The 25,196-nt window shown below is 47.3% G+C and overlaps 1 protein-coding gene across 1 annotated transcript; it reads left to right on the forward strand.

The window, feature by feature from the left end:
• Positions 1 to 611: 611 nt before the first annotated feature.
• LOC100280461 (nucleic acid binding protein) lies at positions 612 to 2,317 on the forward strand. The gene has a single exon (NM_001153381.1). It carries the CDS (start codon positions 717 to 719, stop codon positions 1,827 to 1,829), a length of 1,113 nt encoding a protein of 370 aa, NP_001146853.1. The 5' UTR covers positions 612 to 716; the 3' UTR covers positions 1,830 to 2,317.
• The last annotated feature ends 22,879 nt before the right edge of the window (positions 2,318 to 25,196 follow it).

The following is a 25,196-nucleotide window of genomic DNA, read 5'->3' on the forward strand; positions in this document are numbered from 1 at the left end:
CCTAGATTCGTGAAGGCTACCAAACCCAACTCACAGTTCCAAGTTCCAACCCGCAAACCAAACATCGCCGTGCATATTGCATACTGCCCTCCCCCCGCCATCTGCATGTGTCCAAAACAGAGGCGCCACCGCCAGCCCGCAGCCGCAGCTCCCAGCCTTCCACCCCACCCCAGGTTTCCAGAACCTACAGGAAGCATGGCGGGCCGAACCCGACCCGACCCAACCCAACCCGGGACGCAGATGGGGCCAGTGTCTTGCCGGGGCACCAAAGTATCGTACCATGCCGTCCCCCCGCACCTCCCGCCCGACGTGTCCCGAAGCGGGCGCCCCACCCCCACGCTCTCCACATCGCGCTCCGCATGCCTGACACCTTCCCTCCACGCGTCCGCCACTCACGCGATCCTTGGCGCTTCCGCGTTCCCCTCATCTCACTGACCGCGGGCCACCCCAAAATCGTGGGTGCCCGGACTTGACGCGGCGTTACCTTATCGGGGACCCCGTCGTTTGCCTCACCCCTAGTTAGCTAACCGCGGTCGGCTCGCGGCCCGAGGGTACGACCATGGTTAGCAGGCAGCTTTATAAGCGAGCAGCCCTTCGGCCTGGTGTCCCTCGTCCCCAGCCCGCGCACTGCCCCCGGTCTCTCTCTCTCAACACACCGATAAGCCCAGTCCACCGGATCTCCCGTAGTCCAGAGACTGAGTTGAAGGAAGGAAGCCATGATGATGATGGGCGAAGGCGTGAGCATGCCGCCGTGGTCCCACCACGTCCCTGTGAGCGGCGTCGACGAAGGCGACGAGATGACGCCGTACCTGCTCGCGGCGCTGCGCCAGTACCTGCCGTGCAACGACGCCGGCGCCGAGGCCGAGGAGGATGAGGCGGCGGCGGCGGCCGCCGCCATGGCGGCGGGCGTGGACGGCTACGGCTGCGACGAGTTCCGCATGTACGAGTTCAAGGTCCGGCGGTGCGCGCGCGCGCGCAGCCACGACTGGACCGAGTGCCCCTTCGCGCACCCGGGGGAGAAGGCGCGGCGCCGCGACCCGCGCAAGTACCACTACTCCGGCGCCGCCTGCCCGGACTTCCGCAAGGGCGGGTGCAAGCGCGGCGACGGCTGCGACATGGCGCACGGCGTCTTCGAGTGCTGGCTCCACCCGGCGCGCTACCGCACCCAGCCCTGCAAGGACGGCACGGCCTGCCGCCGCCGGGTCTGCTTCTTCGCGCACACCGCGGACCAGCTGCGCGTGCTCCCGCCCACGCCTCAGCAGCAGTCCAGCCCCAGGGGCGCCGCCTGCTCTTCCCCGCTCGCCGAGTCCTACGACGGCTCCCCGCTCCGGCGCCAGGCGTTCGAGAGCTACCTCACCAAGAGCATCATGTGCTCGTCGCCGACCAGCACCCTCCTGTCGCCGCCCAAGTCGCCCCCGTCGGAGTCCCCGCCATTGTCGCCCGACTTCCGCCGTGGGTGCTGGCCGGGCGCCGGGTCCCCCGTCAACGACGTGCTCGCCTCGCTCCGCCAGCTCCGCCTCAGCAGGGCCAACTCGTCCCCGTCGGGCGGCTGGTGCGGCTACCCTGCATCCGCGGTCGCGTACGGATCGCCTACGGGGGGCGCGCTCTACGGCCTGTCCTCCACCCCGAGGGCCACCGCCGCATCCTGCTACATGGCCAACCTGGACCCTCTCGACGTCAGCTTCGGCGGCGACGACGAGCCCGTGGAGAGGGTGGAGTCCGGCCGCGCCCTCCGCGCGAAGGTGTTCGAGCGGCTTAGCAGGGAGGGCGCTGTTTCCGGCGACGCCGGTGGCCCCGACGTCGGTTGGGTCTCCGACCTCATCAACTGAGCGCGGCGGCGGCAGTGGCAATAACAATGGGCACGGAGAAAGGTGATGGTGAGCCGTAACGGAGAAGGATGGTACGGAGTATCCAAAAAAAAAATATTTCCCTATATTTAATTTCGTTCCTCAGTTAATTCCGATAATCCCCGTGTACATATCTATCACCCTGTGAATATTCTCAGTTGGTAAGAGGGAGGATGCTAGGTGGTGGAAGTGGAAGGAGGGGTGGATTTGTTTTGGGGTTCTTGAGGGTAGTAGAAAATATCCAAGAAAAATAGAAAAAAAAAGTGTACAGCAGATGCAGTAGCGCGGTGGCGGTGGTTGTGTCCCTCTTCTGTGCATAGGGTTAGGGTGTTGGTGGCGAAGCATGGCGGGGGCTGATGTGACGACGAAGGCGGGCCGGATTTCCACCACGGCTTGGTATTTCTGTGATTCCGGAACATGGTAGTTTGATGTTGTTTTTTTTAAGTTAGTGGACTAGTTGGCGATTGCAACCTGCTTGTGGATTACTCTCCCATTTTGTTATGTAATCTGTTAAGACATCAGCATTCCCTACAGCATATTTTGTGTACCTACGTCTTAGTAGTTGCCGAAATCTCAATCAAAATCACCCGCTATTGGAGGTGAATTTCCCATGTAATCTTCTGCTCATGTAAATGGTTTTCTTTTTAATGAATCGATGTTTATCGCCCTAATGATCGATGTGTTTTGTCGTCTTCTGCGCGACTGCGCGCCCAGTGTTGTGACTTGGAGTGGATCGTGGATCCGCTGCCAGCTGCCTCCGTTTGGATTGGGCCGGATGTCGGGGCCGGGCGAGACCGCGCGAGTGGATCTTGCGAATGGTGCGGGAAAGTGACGCAGGAGCTTGCAAGTGGCGATGGTTGGAACAGTGTCGGCGATGTGGCCTTCGGAGCTTCCGCGAGCGCGACCGGCGGGTGCCGCGGCACGGGAGTCGCCCGGTCGTTTTCGCCCGCGGCGGAGGGAGGAAGAAAGGGAGGCGTCGCACGGCCGCGGGTCTCGTCGCTGTCGGGGTCGCCGCTGCACATGCGCCGCGCTACGCTGCTGCTGCTGATGGTCCCTCGGGCCCTCCGGTCGCCATTGAAACCGGGGTGGTTCGTCGCTAGTGAGTTCAGCAGAGCGTAGCACACGCGTCGTTCTGATGTGTTCGGAGGTGCCCACGCCACGCGTACATGCTCGCGGCCTGAACCAGTACCCCCGCATACGTCTTGCGGACCGTGTGCGGTAGAGCGGCAGTGCGTTTACTGGAGTAGTAGGACCGCGATGGCCGGCGGTGGCGCATGGTTGTCGCCGTCGTCGGAGCCAGGGATCGGCGGGCCCGGCGATGGGGACGAAGCAGGGTGGGGGGTGGTGGTGGACGTCGCGTCGGCCAGATCTAAACGCGCGCGGCAGGCATTGGGCAAAGGCCGAGGGGAGAGCAATAATGGCCAACAACGAGGCGCAAGCGCAACGCTCCCGGTCCCGACGGCCCGGCTTGTCCTGCCTCCGTTTGACGCGACGTCTGGATCGCGGCGACTTTTCTCCCGTCCTCCGGCACGCACGCCGGCCGGGCGCACAGTGCGTGCACTGTTTCTACTTTCTAGTTGGCGTGGCCACCGCTCCTCCGTCTCTCTAGCTTGTAGACGGTGCAATGCGCGTAGTGGGGGGCTGTAGGAGGCCTAGCTGCTAGCTATTACTCAACCTGTTCGGTTCACTGCATCCTCGTCTGGGGATGCGACGCGAATGCGATCGATGTGCGTTGCCTGGCCGGAGTGGAGCAAGGTGTTGTGTGGGCCTGGGGCTCGCGGTGGCGTGTCATGTGTGGAGCATCCTGTCCGGTTCCAAGAGACAGGATGGCCTGGTTTGTAGCTTTACCATCTCCGGCTCCTCTCTCCCCCGGGCTGCCGCCGCACCCCGTGGTCCTCCGATTTCGTGACCGGATGCGGACGCAGACGCAGAGGATCTATATCATGGATACAATACAGGCAGCAGAGCAGAGGCCGGCTACAACCCCGTGCACTCGTTATTACGATACGATGTGAATGACATGTACAAGTGTAGACATCAGACTACAGCCCGTACAGGAGAAAGCTAGTGCAGCGAGAAGCCATGGACCACCGGACGCTCTACGCAACTTGGTCGGCGACGGCCGGAGACGGGATGGATATGCGTACACACGTTACGTACTTGTGGCGAACTGCAGCAGCTCCGACGGCCTGTAGGCTGTAGCTTCCCCTCTCTCGCACGTAGGCCTGCAAATGGGTGGGTGTAAATGGGTATTTTAGGTGGGTTTAATAAATGGTTTTGTTTTGGTGGGTTGTGATGAGTTTTAATTATTAACGGGTTGGGTTGGGTGGGTTATTTTATATTGCGGGTCAAAATGGTTGATACCCATGGGTATAGATGGATTTGTATAGGTATGAGTTTCCATGGGTATTCACCAATTAGACTACCACCCTAATCAGTACTATTTTATTTCAGGTTTAGAGAAGTCACACACAGCACACTATACTATATCATTTTATCAGTACCATTTTATTTGAAGATGTGACCAACTATAAAGTTGCATAATTTTTTGAGATCTACAAATTCAATTTTAATAGTTTCTACATCCGAGACCGTTTACAAAATTTGAATTTTAAATTTGAAAACTTCACACGAATTTTTCAATGATAAGATGATTTCAAATATAAAAGTTGATAATTACAAAGTTTCATTACATTTCAAGACCTACAACTTTTATTTTGGTGGTTTTTTCATCCGATGTAGTTTGAAAAATTCAAATTTCAAAATTCAAACATAGTTTTGCATGACAAGATGATTTCAAACCAAAACATTGTCAACTACAAAGTTTCATAACTCTTCAATACCTACAACTTTCATGTTGGTGGTTTTTTCTTTCGAGGTTGTTTTCAAAATTCAAATTTTAAATTTTTTAAATTCAGACATAGTTTTCGTTGACAATATGACTTCAAATGAAAAAGTTGTCAACTACAAACTTCTATAACTTTTCAAGATCTACAAAGTTTATTTTGGTTGTTTGATCATTTGTTCATCTCACATGATAGTTCTAACAATATGCACAAATTCTATACATATCTCTCGTAGTTCCATAAACTACGAGAGAGATATAGGTTTTATGAACAAATTTAATTTTAGTTTGTCATATGAAGAAATATTCAAAATATAAAATGTACATCATGATGAGTTATACAAATTTGTACTTGAAAACCTTTTCATTTGAATTAATTTACTGCTTTAAAATGTGATTTTTAAATTTTCTTCCATGGATTTTCCATGGGTTTCCACCCAATTGCGGGTTGGTTTGGGATCAATAATGTTATTGGATGGGTTGGGTTTAACTTCCTTCTGTTATTTTTGGTTGGGTGTGGGATGGATATCAAAGTAATTAGATTTGGGTATCCAATAACATTATTGATCCCAAATCTAATTACTTTGATATCCATCCCACACCCAACCAAAAATAACAGATGGATTTTTTTGCCAATAACAGATGGCTCTGTTCCAATAACAGATGGATTTTTTGCCGAGTCGCACGCACCACAACCATATGTTTGGCCTCGCCCGGGAACGTGCTTGTCGGGGCCTTCTGTTCTGTCTGCGCATCAGCCTCAGGTAATTTGCAATGCAGGGCTCCTGCTGGAGGCCACGAGCAAGCAGCAGATCTTACGTCTCCAGTCCAGATCAGCAGCGCATGAGTAGCGGCCGTGAGGAACTGAATCCGGCTTGCCGCTAGATATCCGACAGGCTACAGGCCCGGGGCCGCGCTGGTGGGCGGGTGTGGCTCCTATCCTCTGCAGCGCTGGGCGGACGCCGGACGGGCAGGCAGGCAGGACCGCGTCCGCGTGTAGCGAAGGCGAGGCGATTGCGTGCGCCGGCCTCGACCACGGTGGCCATATATCCTCCCACATGGCCGCGTGCATGCATCCACTGATCCGCGGGCGACACGACAGGCACGTCGCCGTCACGCGAGGAAACCGAAATCTACAGGACAGCATTGCTTTCTCGGGCCGCCACGCCGCGCAACCCTCTGATGACTCCGAGTAGGCGAGTAGTAGAGTGTGAGTGTCGTGCTGTTCATTTCCTTGCAACAGGCAGCTTGTAGGGCCGGGGGACGTAGGGTGGTCACGATAAAGAAGAAAGCCGTGCTGTGTACGGATAGCCTTTTCTCCGGCTCTGGGAGCAGAGCAGAGCCGAGCCGAGCCGGGGACGACGGCGACACGACATATCGGATGGCGGTCGCGAGCAAAACGGGACCGCCGGCGAGGTGGATAGAAAGCGCCGGTACCTTCGTAAACGAGAGGGAACGGACAAAACCGACGCCGACGCGCAACTTTATCACGGAACGGGTTAGGCCGCCCCGTCGGCGCCCGGAAAATATCTCGTTTGCTCCCACTCGATCGCGCTGCGCTTGCGCTTGCGTTGCGCCTGCCCGCCCGGCATCCGGCACTCCGGCAGTACTTCCCTAGCGCTGGCGGGACCCGCTCTGCAGTGGGCTGGGGCTGGGCCTGGACGCTCCCTGTACGGAACACGAGAGGTGCATGCATGGCCTGGCTGGCCTGCCCCTAGGCCCTAGCTCGACCGCTCGGCGTCATCCAGGGAAAAATCAGTGCGGTGCGGATAAGGTTGTGACTTGTGACACCCGGCTGGCGTTTAGCGCTGGTGCATCTCCTGCAGCTGCATGGGCATGGGAATGGGCATGGGCAACGTGTCGTGTGGTGCATGCTACCGTCGCCGCGTACGGCGTCCGTAACGGACAGACGGTACCAGGTACGAGTACGGGCGGGGAGGATGGGTACATGCATGCATGCACGCGCTGCCAGTGCCAGTGCCAGTGCAGTGCTGCTGCGCGTGGATAAAAGAGTGCGGTGGCAGCAAAGGCAACGATTGGTACGTGACTGCTGCCCTCCACTGATGTCATGGGCCCAGTCGGATGGGGCACCGGTAGCGGTAGGAAGGAAGACCTTGAACTGAACGGAGACGGAGGCGACCAGGCCGGGCCCAACGAACGGACAAACCTGACAGCCCACTTGGGGCGCATGCATGCCGCTTTGGTTGTATTGAGAGGGAGAGCTAACTCGGACTTGTTTGTATCGGTTTCAGCTGTTTACATAGTGTTTTTATCTCTGTTTATTATTATAGCTTCAGCGCTCTAAAGAGCCGGATTTCAGTTGAGCTGGGCGACTGATGCCTCTGACTCACCAGCGAGCCTCACGTCTGTACACGTAGTACTACACCACATGCTTGCCTCAAACTCAGGTACTCAACAGCGTTGGAGCTCTTCAGGGGTAACACAGTCTCGGCGTTGCCCCTGTCGATGCAGAGGATGGATTTGATTGAGGTCGCTGAAGAGCGAATTGAAGATGCATGGCAGGCCCTTTTAGAAACATGTCTGCGAACTGTTGGGGACATGTAGAGCTCCCATCTCGCCGACGGCCCATCAATCTTCTCCCTGACAAGGTGAATTTTGTATGTCCAGTCCAGATCTACATACTCGGTGCCCTTTGTGAAGCATCGTTAAAAGCATTTCCCAAGCGGCCAAGCCCAGACACCGAAGTAGGCCTCAAATAAAGTAGGCCTATGTGCCGCGGCGAGTTAACACTGCTCTCCACAAACAAAAAGCCTGTGTTCATTGCCAGTCGCCAGTCGCCCGGCCCAACTATACACGTGGACAGCAATTTCTCAAACTTGACACAACATGTCTCTCCAGATCATTTTATTTCGTCTGGAACAAAAGTCGGAATGGGCCAAACCAAACGAGCCCTAACCGTTTTCTCCTACTATATTTTCGCATATAACTCTCAGCATTTTTTTGTTAGAAATATAGGTATTTTCTATGTTATTTTAATTCCATAAATTAACATTATGATGATGACATATAAAAGATGATTAATCATAGAAATCATGATATCAAATATATCCATAACAATATGGATCATCAGAACATAAAACACATGAATTATATATATCATATAAATATAATAAGCATATAAACTGACGGAACAATTGAAAATAAACAGATAGCAACATAAACAACATGTCTGTAAAATTAAAGCAAACAGATATAACATATTACTAGCATGAACAGACATCAGACATGTAATGATATAATATGATAGAACAGATGAGATAAATTCATGGTTATATATGAAACAGTAGAGATGGACAACATATATAATCTATAGAACGTAAAACAGTAAGGAGCTGAATTGATCATACCCTCCCATGCGCTCCGAGGATCTAGATCCTTGTCCAACTTCACTTGTCATGCCGTACGGGATGAAGACGCCAGGAACCAGTGAAGAAGACAACGACGGACGTTGTGCAGTCGCGTAGACGCTCCCCAAAAACCTAATTGCCGATCCCCGTGCAAGTTCTCGAACGACAAGGGCTTCAGTGGCACCTGCCCTCTCGCTCCTGTGTGCGCGCAGAGTTACGAGATGGAAATACCCACTGTTGCGGCTGGATAGTGATTCTGAAATGGTTCTGTTCTCCTGTACCAAATGACAGGGGTTCTCCCCTACTTATCTTTTCGCGGAAGGAAGCTGAAGGAGAAGGGTCACATGCGGCACGCCAAGAGACGGTCAGCTGAAGGATAAGGGTCTCGCATGTAGCTGGCGAAGAGACGGGCAACTAATGAGTGCTAAAAATAACACAACCACACCACGCCTCGCCCTCTCGCCGCCTACCTGCCACGCCACGCCCGACCCGAGCCCGGCCCGGCCAGCGGCGGCGGCGCGCGCGCGCGTGTGGCACGCACTTGTCCGTTTCTTGACTTCTCAAATTAAGTGGAATAATTCCCACCATATAAGTCAAGCCAAAGACCCTTGGACTTCCAATATGGTACTATTAGTATTCTCCACCATTACACACCATAGAGTTTATTCAATAAATGGGCCAAGCCCATAAAAGATCTAACAATCCCCACCAAACTCTAGGGTTTGTAATGATGAAGTATCAGAATCACAATCCTTTGATATACCAGTGTTTCGATGGAGACTATTAAGTTGAACATCCATCTAGAATAAGAGTTTCACTCATTCACAACTGAACAATGGACTAAGCCTTGAATTGATAGTTTTGTGCAAAATGAGATTCACTCCAATCCTTTGCTGATACTAGGCTGTAAAAGGGCATTCCCGCTGTTTAGAAGCATATAAGTCACACTTTAGTGCCTTTCACGAGTATTTAGGGATTACCCAAGTCCCATAGACTATGACCAGCAGTCTGACTCATATAGGTGTACTCCTCAGAAGATGTTCTGTAGGACAACATCTCACCTTAATAAGACTCTTGGAATACATTAAGGTAAATACCATCATGCCTTACAGATAGGAAAGATGTGCATCAGAAATGAGTTAAAGGAAGGGATCTTTCCTCACAATCTACTCCTAGCTTGTTTCTTCACTCTACTTCACGGGATCTCCGATCACATAGAGCAGGTTACCACTAGAGTAGATTTCACATGGGTCTCATACCCATTTCTCTCGATGCACGTTTTATCACATTGCGTGACAGACCCTTAGTGAATTGATCTGCCAGATTATTTGATGTGTGGACATAATCCATTGTTATAACTCCAGAGTTTTTCAGCTTTCTGACAGATTTTAATCTCCTCTTAACATGACTTGTAGACTTCATGTTATTCCTAGAACTGTTAACCTTTGTAATCACCGTTTGGTTGTCACAGTTCATAAAAAAATAGCCGGTATCGGTTTTTCAACTACCGGTAAATCCAATAGGAAATCACGAAGCCACTCGGCCTCAGCCCCAGCAGTGTCTAATGCTGTGAGTTCTGCTTCTATTGTAGACTTCGTTAAGATAGTCTGCTTGTAAGACTTCCAGAAAACAGCGCCACCTCTAAACAGAAACACATATCCGCTTGTGGCATAAAGCTCATCAGCATCAGAAATCCAGTTGGCATCACAATATCCTTCCAGCACTTTTGGGATTCCAGTATAATGAATACCGTATGTCATAGTACCTTTCAAATACCGCAACACTCTCTCAAGAGCACGCCAGTGATCGTCTCCTGGTTTTGACACAAACCGACTCAGCTTACTCATAGCATATGAGATGTCCGGCCTTGTTGCACTTGCAAGGTACATGAGCGAGCCAATGATCTGGGAGTATGTCAATTGATCTCTTGCTATTCTCCGATTCTTTCTCAATAGCATGCAAGGGTCATAAGGTGTTGGAGCAGGATCACAGTCACTAAAACCAAAGCGACTCAATACCTTTTCCACATAATGAGATTGTAACAAAGTTACCCCACCATCAGCTTCTCTAACAAGCTTGATGTTTAGAATGACGTTAGCTTCTCCCAAATGTTTCATTTCGAAATTGCTCGATAGAAGACTTTTAACTTCCTCAATCACATTGAGATTTGACCCAAAGATCAAGATGTCATCAACATAAAGACACAACATAATAGGCTCACCCCCACCATACCGATAATATACACACGTGTCAGATTCATTTACAGTAAAACCAGCAGCTATAAGAGTATTATCAAACTTTTCATGCCATTGCTTAGGTGCTTGTTTTAGGCCATACAATGATTTTATCAACCTGCACACCTTGTTCTCTTGACCATCTGCAATGAACCCTTCTGGCTGATCCATGTAGATCTCCTCATCCAACTCTCCATTTAGGAAACCTGTATTAACATCCATCTGATGAATGATAAGACCATAAGAGGCTGTCACAGCTATTAATGTGCGAATCATAGTCAATCGAGCCACTGGTGAGTAGGTATCAAAGAAATCCTCACCCTCTTTTTGGGTATATCCTTTGGCCACTAGCCTTGCCTTGTACATCTTGATTGTACCATCAGGCCTAAGCTTTTTCTTGAAGATCCATTTGCAGCCTATAGGTTGACAACCATAAGGACGGTCAACGACCTCCCAAGTTCCATTAGACATAATAGATTCCATCTCACTCCTTACTGCTTCCTTCCATAAGTCAGCATCAGGAGAGGAATATGCCTCACTAATGGTAGTTGGTGTGTCTTCCACAAGGTACACTATAAAGCCATTACCAAAGGATTTTGCAACCCTCTGTCTCTTGCTCTTTCGAGTGACTATAGTGTCATCCTCCTCAGGGATGTGCATGTGAGAATCCTCAGCATGATCTATAGGAATAGACAGTTCATGCTCATGGGGAATTATAGTCTCATGACTAGTATCACTAGGTGTATTCTTCATGGGAAACTCATTCTCAAAAAATGTTGCGTCTCTTGATTCCATGATAGTATAATTAAGAACCTATACCCAGTGCTGTGAAAAGAGTACCCAAGGAATATACAATCAACAGTTTTAGGCCCAAGTTTACGCTTTTTGTTGATTGGCACATTCACTTTGGCCAAGCAACCCCAAGAGCGCAAATATGAGAGATTTAATCTTCTCTTTTCCCATTCCTCAAATGTTGTGATCTCTTTGTTCTTTGTTGGAACTCTGTTCAGGACATGACACGCTGTCAAAATCGCCTCACCCCACTATGCCTTGGATAATCCCGCTGTACTCAACATGGCATTCACCAAATCTGTTAGAGTGCGGTTTTTCCTTTCAGCAATCCCATTGGATTGTGGTGAGAATGGCGGTGTCCTTTCATGAATAATACCATGTTCCACGCAGAACTCATCGAACACATTAGAGAAATATTCTCCACCTCGATCGGACCTTAACCGTTTTATTTTCCTCTCAAGTTGGTTCTCAACTTCAGCTTTATAGGTCTTAAAATACTTAAACGCTTCATCTTTTGTTTTAAGAGATACACATAGCAAAACCTGGTGGAGTCATCTATAAAAGTGAGAAAGTATCTTTTACCACCTTTGGTCAAAATTCCATTCATCTGGCACATATCAGAATGAACAAGTTCTAGAGGTGCCAAACTCCTCGCCTCAGCAGCCTTGTGAGGCATGCGGGGTTGTTTTGATTCAACACACACATGGCAAGGATAGCTTTCCAAATGGAATTCCAACGGCTCCTAGGCCCCTTGAGGCTATAAAAGGGACCCCTAGGCGCCTTCAACATGAACATAAGTGCAGCCAACAATTGTATACATCATTTGGATCAATTCTCTCTCCCTCTCATGTATATCCCTCTAGTTTGTGTGGAGGCAAAGCTATAAGCCTTTAAAGTGGAGAAGTGCTGCTGAGAGCTAGAGCAAAGTCTTGAGCGCATTGTTACTCTGTCAGAGTGCTGTCAAGAAGACTGTAAGCAGCCACGGCGTTGTTGTAACCAATATCAACATAGTGGAAGGCTCAATCTGTCAGACTGACAGATCTGAGCAAACGGAGGAAGGAGTTGAAATAGACTCCAAGCCCAGGTGTGGCTAACTCCAACGAGGACTAGGCAAGCATTTCAGGCTTGGCCGAACCTCGGGATAAATCCCTGCGTCTGTGTGCTCTGCTCTGTGCTGTGTGCTGATTCTCTGTCTTACCTACTCTTTATATCTGCACTTCAATACTTATTTGTGGTACAAGTTATATTTGAAGTGCAAGGCATTTTAAGACAGGATCTTCTATTCCGCTGCAACCTACTCGAAGGGTCTTTCATTCCACTGCGATCTAGCCTTCGAGTAGAGTAAGAATTTAAGATTTAAAGTGTAATTATTATTCGCCTATTCACCCTCTCTAGGCGACATCCAGATCCTGTTCTCGGGCATAGGGAACTTTCAATTGGTATCGGAGCTAGGCCTCTCCAGTGAGGGCTTAGCCGTCCGGAGATGACGATGTCGTCACAAGAGGTAACTGAAAGGGAGATAGGGTCAAACCTTTTCCAATAAGAATTTTGGTGGTTGAATTGCCCAACACAAATATTATACTAACTAGTTTGCTCTAGAAAAAGTGTTCTACAGGTGCCGAAGGTTCACAACAAACCAATGCAAGTCAAAAGAAAGGGTTCAAATAAAAGGAGCAAAGTTAAACCGAAGGCAGCCCTGGTTTGGCGCACCGGACTGTCCGGTGCACCAGGGAATCCAACTCCAAACTTGCCAGTCTCAGGAATTCTGGGAGCCGCTCCGCTATAATTCACCGGACTGTCCGGTGTGCCAGTGGAGCAACGGCTACTTCGTGCCAACGATCGTCTGTAGAACGCATTCAATGCGCTACAGTGCGCGCCAGTGTCAGAGCAGCGTCAGAAGGCGCACCGGACAGTGTACAGTGACTGTCCGGTGCAACACCGGACTGTCCGGTGACCCAGAAGACAGAAGCTCCAACGGTCGAACCTTAATGGTCGGGTGACATGGCTGGCGCACCGGACAGTGTCCTGTGGCGCACCGGACTGTCCGGTGCGCCATTCGACAGCAGCCTCCACCAAACGGCTAGTTTGGTGGTTGGGGCTATAAATACCCCAACCACCCCACCATTCATTGCATCCAAGTTTTCAGATTTCCTACACCTTACAAGAGCTATAGCATTCAATACAAGACACACCAAAGAGATCAAATCCTCTCCCAAGTCCAAAGATCATTCCAAAACAAATTAGTGACTAGAGAGAGTGACTTGTGTTCATTTGAGCTCTTGCGCTTGGATTGCTTCTTTTCTTTCTCATTCTTTCTTGTGATCAACTCAATTGTAACCGAGGCAAGAGACACCAATTGTGTGGTGATCCTTGCGAGGACTTTGTGTCCCGTTTGATTGAGAAGAGAAGCTCACTCGGTCTAAGTGACCGTTTGAGAGAGGGAAAGGGTTGAAAGAGACCCGGTCTTTGTGACCACCTCAACGGGGAGTAGGTTTGCAAGAACCGAACCTCGGTAAAACAAATCACCGTGTCACACTCTTTATTTGCTTGTGATTTGTTTTCGCCCTCTCTCTCGGACTCGATTTTAATTCTAACGCTAACCCCGGCTTGTAGTTGTGCTTCAACTTTGTAAATTTCAGATTCGCCCTATTCACCCTCCCTCTAGGCGACTTTCAATTGGTATCAAAGCCCGGTGCTTCATTAGAGCCTAACTGCTCAAAGTGATGTCGGGAGATCACGCCAAGAAGGAGATGGTGACCGGCAACAAGCCCGTTACAAGCCACGGGAAGGCTCCATCGGGAGAGTCCCGTAACAAGGGGAAGGATAAGGAATCCTCCTCACAAAAGTCGCATCGGAGTGGCGACAAGAAAAAGAAGATGAGGAAAGTGGTCTACTATGAGATCGACTCTTCATCGCATCCACCTCCGGCTCCGACGCGCCGTCCGTAACTTCTAAGCGCCATGAGCACAAGAAGTTTAGTAAGATTCCCCTACACTACCCTCGCATTTCCAAACGTACTCCATTACTTTCCGTTCCATTAGGCAAACCACCGGTTCTTGACGGTGAAGATTATAACATGTGGAGTGATAAAATGAGGCATCACCTAACCTCACTCCACACTAGTATTTGGAACGTTGTTGAGTTTGGTGTACAGGTACCATCCGTAGGGGATGAGGACTATGATTCGAACGAAGTGGCCCAAATCCAACACTTCAACTCCCAAGCCACTACTATACTCCTCGCCTCTCTAAGTCGAGAGGAGTATAATAAGGTGCAAGGGTTGAAGAGCGCAAAGGAAATTTGGGACGTGCTCAAGACCGCGCACGAAGGAGACAAGGTGACCAAGATCACCAAGCGGGAGACGATCAAGGGGGAGCTCGGTCGCTTCATGCTTCACCAAGGGGAGGATCCACAAGCCATGTACAACCGGCTAAAGACCTTGGTGAACCAAGTGCGCAACCTCGGGAGCACCAAGTGGGATGACCACGAGATGGTCAAGGTTATTCTAAGATCCCTCATTTTTCTTAACCCCACACAAGTTCAATTAATTCGAGGTGATTCTAGATACACGCTAATGTCTCCCGAGGAAGTGATAGGCAAATTTGTGAGCTTTGAACTAATGATCAAAGGCTCCAAAAAGATCATCGAGCAAGGCGCATCCTCCTCCGTGCCCGAAGCACATCCCGTTGCATTCAAAGCAACGGAGGAGAAGAAAGAAGATTCTACTCCAAGTAGAATCCCCATCGACGCCTCCAAGCTCGACAACGAGGAAATGGCGCTCATCATCAAGAGCTTTCGCCAAATTCTCAAACAAAGGAAGGGGAAGGATTACAAGCCCCGCTCCAAGAAGGTTTGCTACAAATGTGGTAAGCCCGGTCACTTTATTGCAAAATGTTGTATTTCTAGTGACAGTGACAGGGGCGATGACAAGAAGGGGAGAAGAAAGGAAAAGAAGAGGTACCACAAGAAGCCGCGATGCCCATGTGTGCCGCGAGTGGAACTCCGACGAAAGCTCCACCGACTCCTCCTCCGACGAGGACGCCGCCAACATCACCGTCAACAAGGGACTCCTCTTCCCAAACGTCGGCCACAAGTGCCTCATGGCAAAGGACGGCAAAAAGAAGAAGGTTAAATCCAAATCCTCCACTAAATATGCAATCTCTAGTGATGAAGTTAATTCTAGTGATGAGGAGGAAAACTTGCTTACCCTTTTTGCCGATCTTAACATGCAACAAAAGAAAAAATTGAATGAATTAATTAGTGCTATTCATGAGAAGGATGAACTCTTGGACACCCAAGAGGACTTCCTAATTAAGGAAAACAAGAAGCATGTTAAGGTTAAAAATGCTTATGCTCTAGAAGTAGAAAAATGTGAAAAATTATCTAGTGAGTTAAGCACTTGCCATGATTTGATTGCCAACCTTAGGAATGAGAATGCTAGATTAATTGCTAGGATTGATTCAAATGTATGTGATGATTCATATGCCAATCTTAGAAATCATCATGCTATTTCTATTGCTAAGATTGAAAAATTAAATGCCTCTCTTGCTAGCCTTAGAAATGAAAATGAAAAACTAATTGCTAAGGCTAATGAATTAAATGTTTTCAATGCTTCCATTTCCAATCTTAGAGATGAAAATGCCATATTACATGCTAAGATTTTTGAATTAAGTTCTTGCAAACCCTCTACATCTACCATTGAGCATGTTTCTATTTGCACTAGATGTAGAGATGTTAACATTGATGCTATTCATGATCACATGGCTTTAATTAAATAACAAAATGATCATATAGCAAAATTAGATGCTAAAATTGCTGAGCATGAGCTAGATAATGAAAAATTTAAATTTGCTCGTAGTATGCTTTATAGTGGGAGACGCCCTGGCATCAAGGATGGCATTGGCTACCAAAAGGGAGACAATGTCAAACTTAATGCCCCTCCTAAAAGATTATCTAACTTTGTTAAGGGCAAGGCTCCCATGCCTCAGGATAACGAGGGTTACATTTTGTACCCTGTCGGTTATCCCGAGCATAAGATTAGGAGAATTAATTCTAGGAAGTCTCACTCTGGCCCTAATCATGCTTTTATGTATAAGAGTGAGACATCTAGTTCTAGGCAATCAATTCATGCTAAATTGCCTAAGAAGAAAACTCCTAAAGCATCAAATAATCATAATGTTTCATTTAGAACTTTTGATGCTTCCTATGTGCTTACTAACAAATCCGGCAAGGTAGTTGCCAAGTATGTTGGGGGCAAACACAAGGGATCAAAGACTTGTGTTTGGGTACCCAAAGTTCTTGTATCTAATGTCAAAGGACCCAAAACCGTTTGGGTACCTAAAATCAAGAACTAAATTTGTTTTGTAGGTTTATGCATCCGGGGGCTCAAGTTGGATCATTGACAGCGGGTGCACAAACCATATGACTGGGGAGAAAAAGATGTTCTCCTCCTATGAGAAAAACCAAGATCCCCTACGAGCTATCACATTCGGGGATGGAAATCAAGGTTTGGTCAAAGGATTGGGTAAAATTGCTATATCACCTGACCATTCTATTTCCAATGTTTTTCTTGTAGATTCTTTAGATTACAACTTGCTTTCCGTATCTCAATTATGTAAAATGGGCTACAACTGTATTTTTACAGATACAGGTGTTACTGTCTTTAGAAGAAGTGATGATTCAGTAGCTTTTAAGGGAGTATTAGAGGGTCAGCTATACTTAGTTGATTTCAATAGAGCTGAACTCGATACTTGCTTAATCGCTAAGACTAACATGGGTTGGCTCTGGCATCGCTGACTAGCCCATGTTGGGATGAAGAATCTTCACAAACTTCTAAAGGGAGAGCACATTTTGGGACTAACAAATGTGCACTTTGAGAAAGACAGGATTTGTAGTGCATGCCAAGCAGGGAAGCAAGTTGGTGTTCATCATCCACATAAGAACATCACGACGACTGACAGGCCACTGGAGTTACTCCACATGGATTTATTCGGCCCGATAGCTTATATAAGCATCGGCGGGAGTAAGTACTGTCTAGTTATTGTGGATGACTATTCTCACTTCACTTGGGTATTCTTTTTACAGGAAAAATCTCAAACCCAAGAGACCTTAAAGGGATTCTTGAGACGAGCTCAAAATGAGTTCGGCTTGAGGATCAAGAAAATTAGAAGCGATGATGGGACGGAGTTCAAGAACTCATAAATAGAAGGCTTTCTTGAGGAGGAAGGGATCAAGCATGAGTTCTCTTCTCCCTACACGCCACAACAAAATGGTGTAGTGGAGAGGAAGAATAGAACTCTATTGGACATGGCAAGGACCATGCTTGATGAGTACAAGACTTCGGATCGGTTTTGGGCCGAGGCGGTCAACACCGCTTGCTACGCCATCAACCGATTGTATCTACACCGAATCCTCAAGAAGACATCATATGAACTCCTCACCGGTAAAAAGCCCAATGTTTCATATTTTAGAGTCTTTGGTAGCAAATGATTTATTCTTGTTAAAAGAGGTAGAAAATCCAAATTTGCTCCTAAGGATGTAGAAGGCTTTTTACTAGGATATGATTCAAACACAAGGGCATATAGAGTCTTTAACAAGTTCACTGGACTAGTTGAAGTTTCTTGTGACATTGTGTTTGATGAGACTAATGGCTCTTAAGTAGAGCAAGTTGATCTTGATGAACTAGATGATGAAGAGGCTCCATGCGTCACTCTAAGGAACATGTCCATTGGGGATGTGTGTCCTAAGGAATCCGAAGAGCCCATTCAAGCACAAGATCAACCATCCTCCTCCGTGCAAGCATCTCCACCAACTCAAGATGAGGATGAGGCTCAAGATGATGAATAAGAAGATCAAGAAGATGAGCCACCTCAAGAAGATGGCAATGATCAAGGGGGAGATGCAATTGATCAAGACAAGGAGGATGAGCAAGTTCCAAGGCCGCCACACCCAAGAGTCCACCAAGAAATTCAACGAGATCACCCCGTGAACACCATTTTAGGAGATATTCACAAGGGGGTAACTACTCGATCTCGTGTTGCTCATTTTTGTGAACACTACTCATTTGCTTCCTCTATTGAGCCACACAGGGTAGCGGAAGCACTTCAAGATTCGGACTGGGTGATGACGATGCAAGAGGAGCTCAACAATTTTAAAAGGAATAAGGTATGGCATTTAGTTCGACGACCTAACCAAAATGTTGTAGGAACCAAGTGGGTCTTCCGCAACAAACAAGATGAGTATGGTGTGGTGACAAGGAACAAGGCAAGACTTATGGCCAAAGGTATTCACAAGTCGAAAGTTTGGATTTTGGAGAAACCTATGCACCCGTAGCTATGCTTGAGTCAATTTGAATATTACTTGCCTATGCTACTCACCATGACTTTAAGCTTTACCAAATGGACGTGAAGAGTGTCTTCCTCAACGGACCTATCAAAGAAGAGGTTTATGTTGAGCAACCTCCCGACTTTGAAGATAGTGAGTATCCTAACCATGTTTACAAACTCTCTAAGGCGCTTTATGGGCTCAAGCAAGCCCCAAGAGCATGGGATGAATTCCTAAGAGATTTTCTTATCACTAATGGCTTCAAAGTCGGTAAAGCTGATCCTACTCTATTCACTAAAACTATTGAAAATGATTTGTTTGTATGCCAAATTTATGTTGATGATATTATATTTGGGTCTACTAACAAATCTATTTGTGAAGAATTTAGTAGGATCATGATTCGAAAATTCGAGATGTCTATGATGGGGGAGTTGAAGTATTTCTTAGGATTTTAAGTCAAGCAACTCCAAGAAGGCACCTTCATCAGCCAAACGAAGTATATTCAAGGTATTCTTACTAAGTTTGGAATGAAGGATGCCAATCCCATCAAGACACCCATGGGAACCAATGGGCATCTCGACCTCGACACGGGAGGTAAATCCGTAGATCAAAAGGTATACCGGTCGATGATAGGTTCTTTACTCTATTTATGTGCTTCTCGACTGGACATTATGCTTTCCGTATGCATGTGTGCAAGGTTCCAAGCAGACCCTAAGGAAGTTCACCTTAGGGCCGTGAAGCGAATCTTGAGATATTTAGTTCAAACACCTAAGTTTAGTCTTTGGTACCCCAAGGGATCCTCATTTGATTTATTAGGATATTCCGATGCTGATTGGGCAGGGTGTAAGATTAACAGGAAGAGCACATCAGGGACTTGTCAGTTTCTGGGAAGATCCCTAGTGTCTTGGGCTTTAAAGAAACAAAACTCAGTAGCTCTTTCTACCGTCGAAGCCGAGTATATTGCCGCAGGCCACTGTTGCGCGCAATTGCTTTGGATGAGGCAAACCCTTAGGGACTATGGCTACAAGTTTAGTAAAGTCCCTCTCCTATGTGACAATGAGAGTGCAATCCGCATGGCGGATAATCCCGTTGAACACAGCCGCACTAAGCACATAGCCATTCGGTATCACTTTCTGAGAGATCACCAACAAAAGGGGGATATCGAGATAGCCTATATAAACACCAAAGATCAATTGGCCGATATCTTTACCAAGCCTTTAGATGAGCAATCTTTTACCAAACTTAGGAATGAGCTAAATATTCTTGATTCTAGGAATTTTGATTGATTCCTTGCACACATTGCTCATTTATATACCTTGGATCATATCTCTTTTTATGTCTATGACTAATGTGTTTTCAAGTATCATCTTATGCTTAGTCATAGGTATTGAAAGGGAAATGGAGTAGTCGGCAAAGAAGGCGCTTCCACTCAACTCAAATTGTGTTTGCCGGTACTCCGCTTCGTTCTCCACTTTGGTATAATCTTCACTCATATTTTTGTTTGCCAAAGGGGGAGAAAGTTTGAATAAGGGCTTATATTTCACTCACAAGTATATATTTTTGGCGATTCATGCCAAAGGGGGAGAAAGTATGAGTCCAAAGCAAAAGGACCGCACCAGGACCGCACCACCACCAAATTTAAAAATGAAGTTTTTAATTTGATATCTTATTATGTTCAAAAGGGGGAGAAAGTAGTATCTTCAAAAATTGCAAAACCCTCTTGAACACTAAGAGGAGAATTTTATTTAGGGGGAGTTTTTTGTTTTAGTCAAAGGAAAAGCATTTGAGACAGGGGGAGAAAATTTCAAATCTTGAGAATGCTTTCTTCAATCTTATTCATATACCTTTGACTATTTGCAAAATGATTTTCAAAAGAATTTTACCAAGGATTTGCAAAAACAAAACTCGTGGCGCAAATGTGGTCCAAAATTTTAATAAAGAAAACCATCCAAGCACATCTATTGAGATAAGTATATTGGTTTCAACTCTAAGCAACCTTTACACTTACATTATGCAAACTAGTTAGATTATGCACTTTTATATTTGCTTTGGCTTGTGTTGGCATCAATCACCAAAAAGGGGGAGATTGAAAGGAAAATAGGGTCAAACCTTTTCCAATAATAATTTTGGTGGTTGAATTGCCCAACACAAATTATTGTACTAACTAGTTTGCTCTAGAAAAAGTGTTCTACAGGTGCCAAAGGTTCACAACAAACCAATGCAAGTCAAAAGAAAGGGTTCAAATAAAAGGAGCAAAGTTAAACCGAAGGCAGCCCTGGTCTGGCGCACCGGACAGTGTCCGGTGCACCAGGAAATCCAACTCCAAACTTGCCAGTCTCGGGAATTCTGGGAGTCGCTCCACTATAATTCACCGGACTGTCCGGTGCACCACCGGACTGTCCGGTGTGCCAGTGGAGCAACGACTACTTCGCGCCAACGGTCATCTGCAAAATGCATTCAATGCGCTACAGTGCGTGCCAGTGTCAGAGCAGCGCCAGAAGGCGCACCGGACAGTGTACAGCGACTGTCTGGTGCAACACCGGACTGTCCGGTGACCCAGAAGATAGAAGCTCCAACGGTCGAACCCTAATGGTCAGGTGACGTGGCTGGCACACCGGACAGTGTCCGGTGGCGCACCGGACTGTTTGGTGCGCCATTCGATAGCAGCCTCCACCAAACGGCTAGTTTGGTGGTTGGGGCTATAAATACCCCAACCACCCCACCATTCGTTGCATCCAAGTTTTCAGATTTCCTACACCTTACAAGAGCTATAGCATTCAATACAAGACACACCAAAGAGATCAAATCCTCTCCCAAGTCCAAAGATCATTCCAAAACAAATTAGTGACTAGAGAGAGTGACTTGTGTTCATTTGAGCTCTTGCGCTTGGATTGCTTCTTTTCTTTCTCATTCTTTCTTGTGATCAACTCAATTGTAACCGAGGCAAGAGACACCAATTATGTGGTGATCCTTGCGGGGACTTTGTGTCCCGTTTGATTGAGAAGAGAAGCTCACTCGGTCTAAGTGACCGTTTGAGAGAGGGAAAGGGTTGAAAGAGACCCGGTCTTTGTGACCACCTCAACGGGGAGTAGGTTTGCAAGAACCGAACCTCGGTAAAACAAATCACCGTGTCACACTCTTTATTTGCTTGTGATTTGTTTTCGCCCTCTCTCTCTGACTCGATTTTAATTCTAACGCTAACCCTGGCTTGTAGTTGTGCTTAAACTTTGTAAATTTCAGATTCGCCCTATTCACCCCCCTCTAGGCGACTTTCAGTAACTCTAGAACTTCTTCTAGGCGATGGTTCTAATTATAAATCTTGGTCTGTCTCTATTTATAATGCTTTCATGCATATTGATCCTGATTTGAGACAGATCTTTAGTAGAAGTTTTTTTCCCTCTGATATTAGTAAAAATCCTTCTAATGATGAACTAAGATGTCTATCTCTCAATCACCATGCTTGCAACATCTTAGTTGACTCTCTTTCTAGAGGTGCCTATTTTTCCATCATGAGTAGTGATAGTGATTTGTTTGTTGATGCTCATGATCTATGGACTAAATTTAAGTTGAAATTTTTTAAGTCCATATGCACTGCTTCTGCTCCCTCCATTGCTGGTGGTACTAACTTGTCCAAGGGATAATAACAAGAATGATTGACACCAAGCGATGGATCCACCTCACTGACAGGTTCATCTCCCACTAGTTATACATGTATTGTTGCTAACGATGAGAGTGGAGATGAAAGCGATGATGAGGAGGAATATGAGGATGATAGCGAGGATGAGTCTTCATCACCACAAGGAACATTTTCCTGTTTTGCTTCCACTGATAATAATGACAGGGAAAATGAGACCGATGATGTGGAAGAAGAGGAGATTCACCGGTTCTACACCCATCTCAACGGAAGACGAAGTGCTCTTGGTTAAGCTATTGAGAAGGAACAAGGGACAAGGTGACAACACCTAGAGGGGGGGTGAATAGGTGATCCTGTGAAAACTTAAAACTCAAGGCCACAAACTTGATTAAGTGTTAGAACGATAGAGCCAAGTGGCTAGAGAGAAGTTCTTGCTAAACACGATAACCACAAGGAAATCAATACAGAGAGGCACAGTGGTTTATCCCATGGTTCGGCCAAGTCCAACACTTGCCTACTCCACGTTATGGCGTCCCAACGGACGAGGGTTGCACTCAACCCCTTTCAAGCGGTCCAAAGACCCACTTGAATACCATGGTGTTTCTTCCTTTCACTATATCTCGTTTGCGAGGAATCTCCACAACTTGGAGCCTCTCGCCCTTACAATTTGATGATCACAAATAAGCACGAAAGTAAGGATGGGATGAGCAACACACACAAGACACAAAATCAGAGCACAAACACGCACACAAGTCACAACTTGAGCTCGCAACACAACTCGAAGAGTTCTCTACTCAAATGGAGCTCTAGTTGCTATCACAAAGAATCAAAAGCGTGGAAATGGAGTCTTGGTGCTTAGAGTTGATCAAAGAATGCTTGGTGTGCTCCTCCATGCGCCTAGGGGTCCCTTTTATAGCCCCAAGGCAGCTAGGAGCCGTTGGAAGCAATCTAGGAAGGCAAATCTTGCCTTCTGTCGAGTGGCGCACCGGACAGTCCGGTGCACCACCGGACACTGTCCGGTGCGGATTGCTTTCCTAATCTGGCGTAGCCGACCGTTGAAGATTTGGAGCCGTTGGCGCACCAGACACTGCCCGGTGCACACCGGACAGTCCGGTGCCCCCATCCGACCGTTGGCTCGGCCACGCGTCACGCGCGGATTGCGCGGCCGACCGTTGGCGTGCCCGACTGTTGGCTCACCGGACAGTTTGGTGCCTCACCGGACAGTCCGGTGAATTATAGCCGTACGCTGTTGACTTGGTTCCCGAGAGCAGCGACTTCGCCGCAGACGACTCACCGGACAATCCGGTGCAGCACCGGACAGTCCGGTGATTTATAGCCGTACGCCGCCGTCGAGACCCGAGAGCAGACAGTTCACCGGGACTGGTCCTGGCACACCGGACACTGTCCGGTGCACTCAGACCAAACATCCCTTTGGCTGAACATAGCCAACTAATCTCCAAAGTGATTTCTGCTGTTTCTAGCACTTAGACACAACACATTAGTCTTCAAAACAATGGACTAAGACTAGAAACATACCTTTAATCTTGATTTGCACTTCTTGAATCTTTGGCACAAATATAACTCAAAGCATTTTTGTGTGAAGCCCCAAATCACCAAAATCTTATAGAAATGGCTCAAGGGCACATTTCCCTTTCAATCTCCCCCTTTTTGGTGATTTATGCCAACACAACAAAAAGCGACTAAAGAAGTGCAACATCAGTGCAAATGAGAACAAAAATTTGTATTTGATTCAAATTCGACATATTTGGATCATTCTTTGCCACCACTTGGTTTGTTTTTGCAAATCAAACTCAATTTCCTATCTCTAAGTCAAAGTCACTTGTTGAGGCATAGAGAGAGGTATTCCAATAGAAATTGATCAAAGATTCAAAACTCCCCCTTTTTCCCATAATTAAACATTCTCCCCACAAGAGACAAACTTTTGACAATAAGAGACAATAAGAGTATTTTGACAAAACAAAAGCTCTACTCTACTATTTTCAAAATTCTCAAGTGGTAGCTGATCCATTTCTTGCTTTGGCCTTAATTTCTCCCCCTTTGGCATCAAGCACCAAAATGGGATCATTTTTGGCCCTTGAACCCCATTGCCTCACCAAAATCTTCAATTAAGAGTAAGAAGGCAATAAGAACACGGAGATGAACTTGGAGTAAGTTACCCTCTCATCGGAGTGCAGTGGAAGTCTTGCATGGTCCAAGTTCACCTTTTCCCTTTCAATCCTCCTTTGAGACTAATCTAAGAAAACTCAAGCACACGGTTAGTCTCAAAGGGTCAAGTTGTAGCATTTCTCCCCCTAAATACGTGCATCATTCACACATGGACTTGTGAGGTCCGGGGGATCCCTTGCACAACTTGAGCACCATAAATAAGCAATAAAATGCATAAAGGAACATGATCAAAGGCATATAACACATGTATGCTCTATATCAATCCAGGTTACGCGAATCTAAGACATTTAGCTCACTACGCAGCCTGCAAAAGGCCTTCTCATCTAAAGGCTTGGTAAAGATATCGGCTAGCTGGTTCTCGGTGCTACATAAAACACTTCGATATCCCCCTTTTGCTGGTGGTCTCTCAAAAAGTGATGCCGGATGTCTATGTGTTTCGTGCGGCTGTGTTCAACAGGATTGTCCGCCATGCGGATAGCACTCTCATTGTCACATAGGAGTGAGACTTTGCTCAGATTGTAGCCAAAATCCCTGAGGGTTTGCCTCATCCAAGGTAGTTGCGCGCAACACTGTCCTGCGACAACGTACTCGGCCTCAGCGGTGGATAGGGCAATGGAAGTTTGTTTCTTAGAACTCCACGACACCAGGGACCTTCCTAGGAATTGGCACGTCCCTGATGTACTCTTCCTATCTGAAAGTCGCCTAGAGGGGGGGTGAATAGGGCGAAACTAAAATTCTAAAAAATAATCACAACTACAAGCCGGGTTAGCGTTAGAAATATAATAGAGTTCGCGAGAGAGGGTGCAAACAAATCGCAAGCGAATAATCGAGTGAGACACGCAGATTTGTTTTACCGAGGTTCGGTTCTCTCAAACCTACTCCCCGTTGAGGAGGCCACAAAGGCCGGGTCTCTTTCAACCCTTACCCTCTCTCAAACGATCACTCGGACCGAGTGAGCTTTCTCTT

Source organism: Zea mays, chromosome 3 (assembly GCF_902167145.1).
Source record: "Zea mays cultivar B73 chromosome 3, Zm-B73-REFERENCE-NAM-5.0, whole genome shotgun sequence".
Classification (NCBI taxonomy): Eukaryota; Viridiplantae; Streptophyta; class Magnoliopsida; order Poales; family Poaceae; genus Zea; species Zea mays.

What these genes read in the sequence shown, in the direction of transcription:
- LOC100280461 (NM_001153381.1), top strand. Translation starts at nt 717, where the DNA reads ATGATGATGATGGGCGAAGGCGTGAGCATGCCGCCGTGGTCCCACCAC.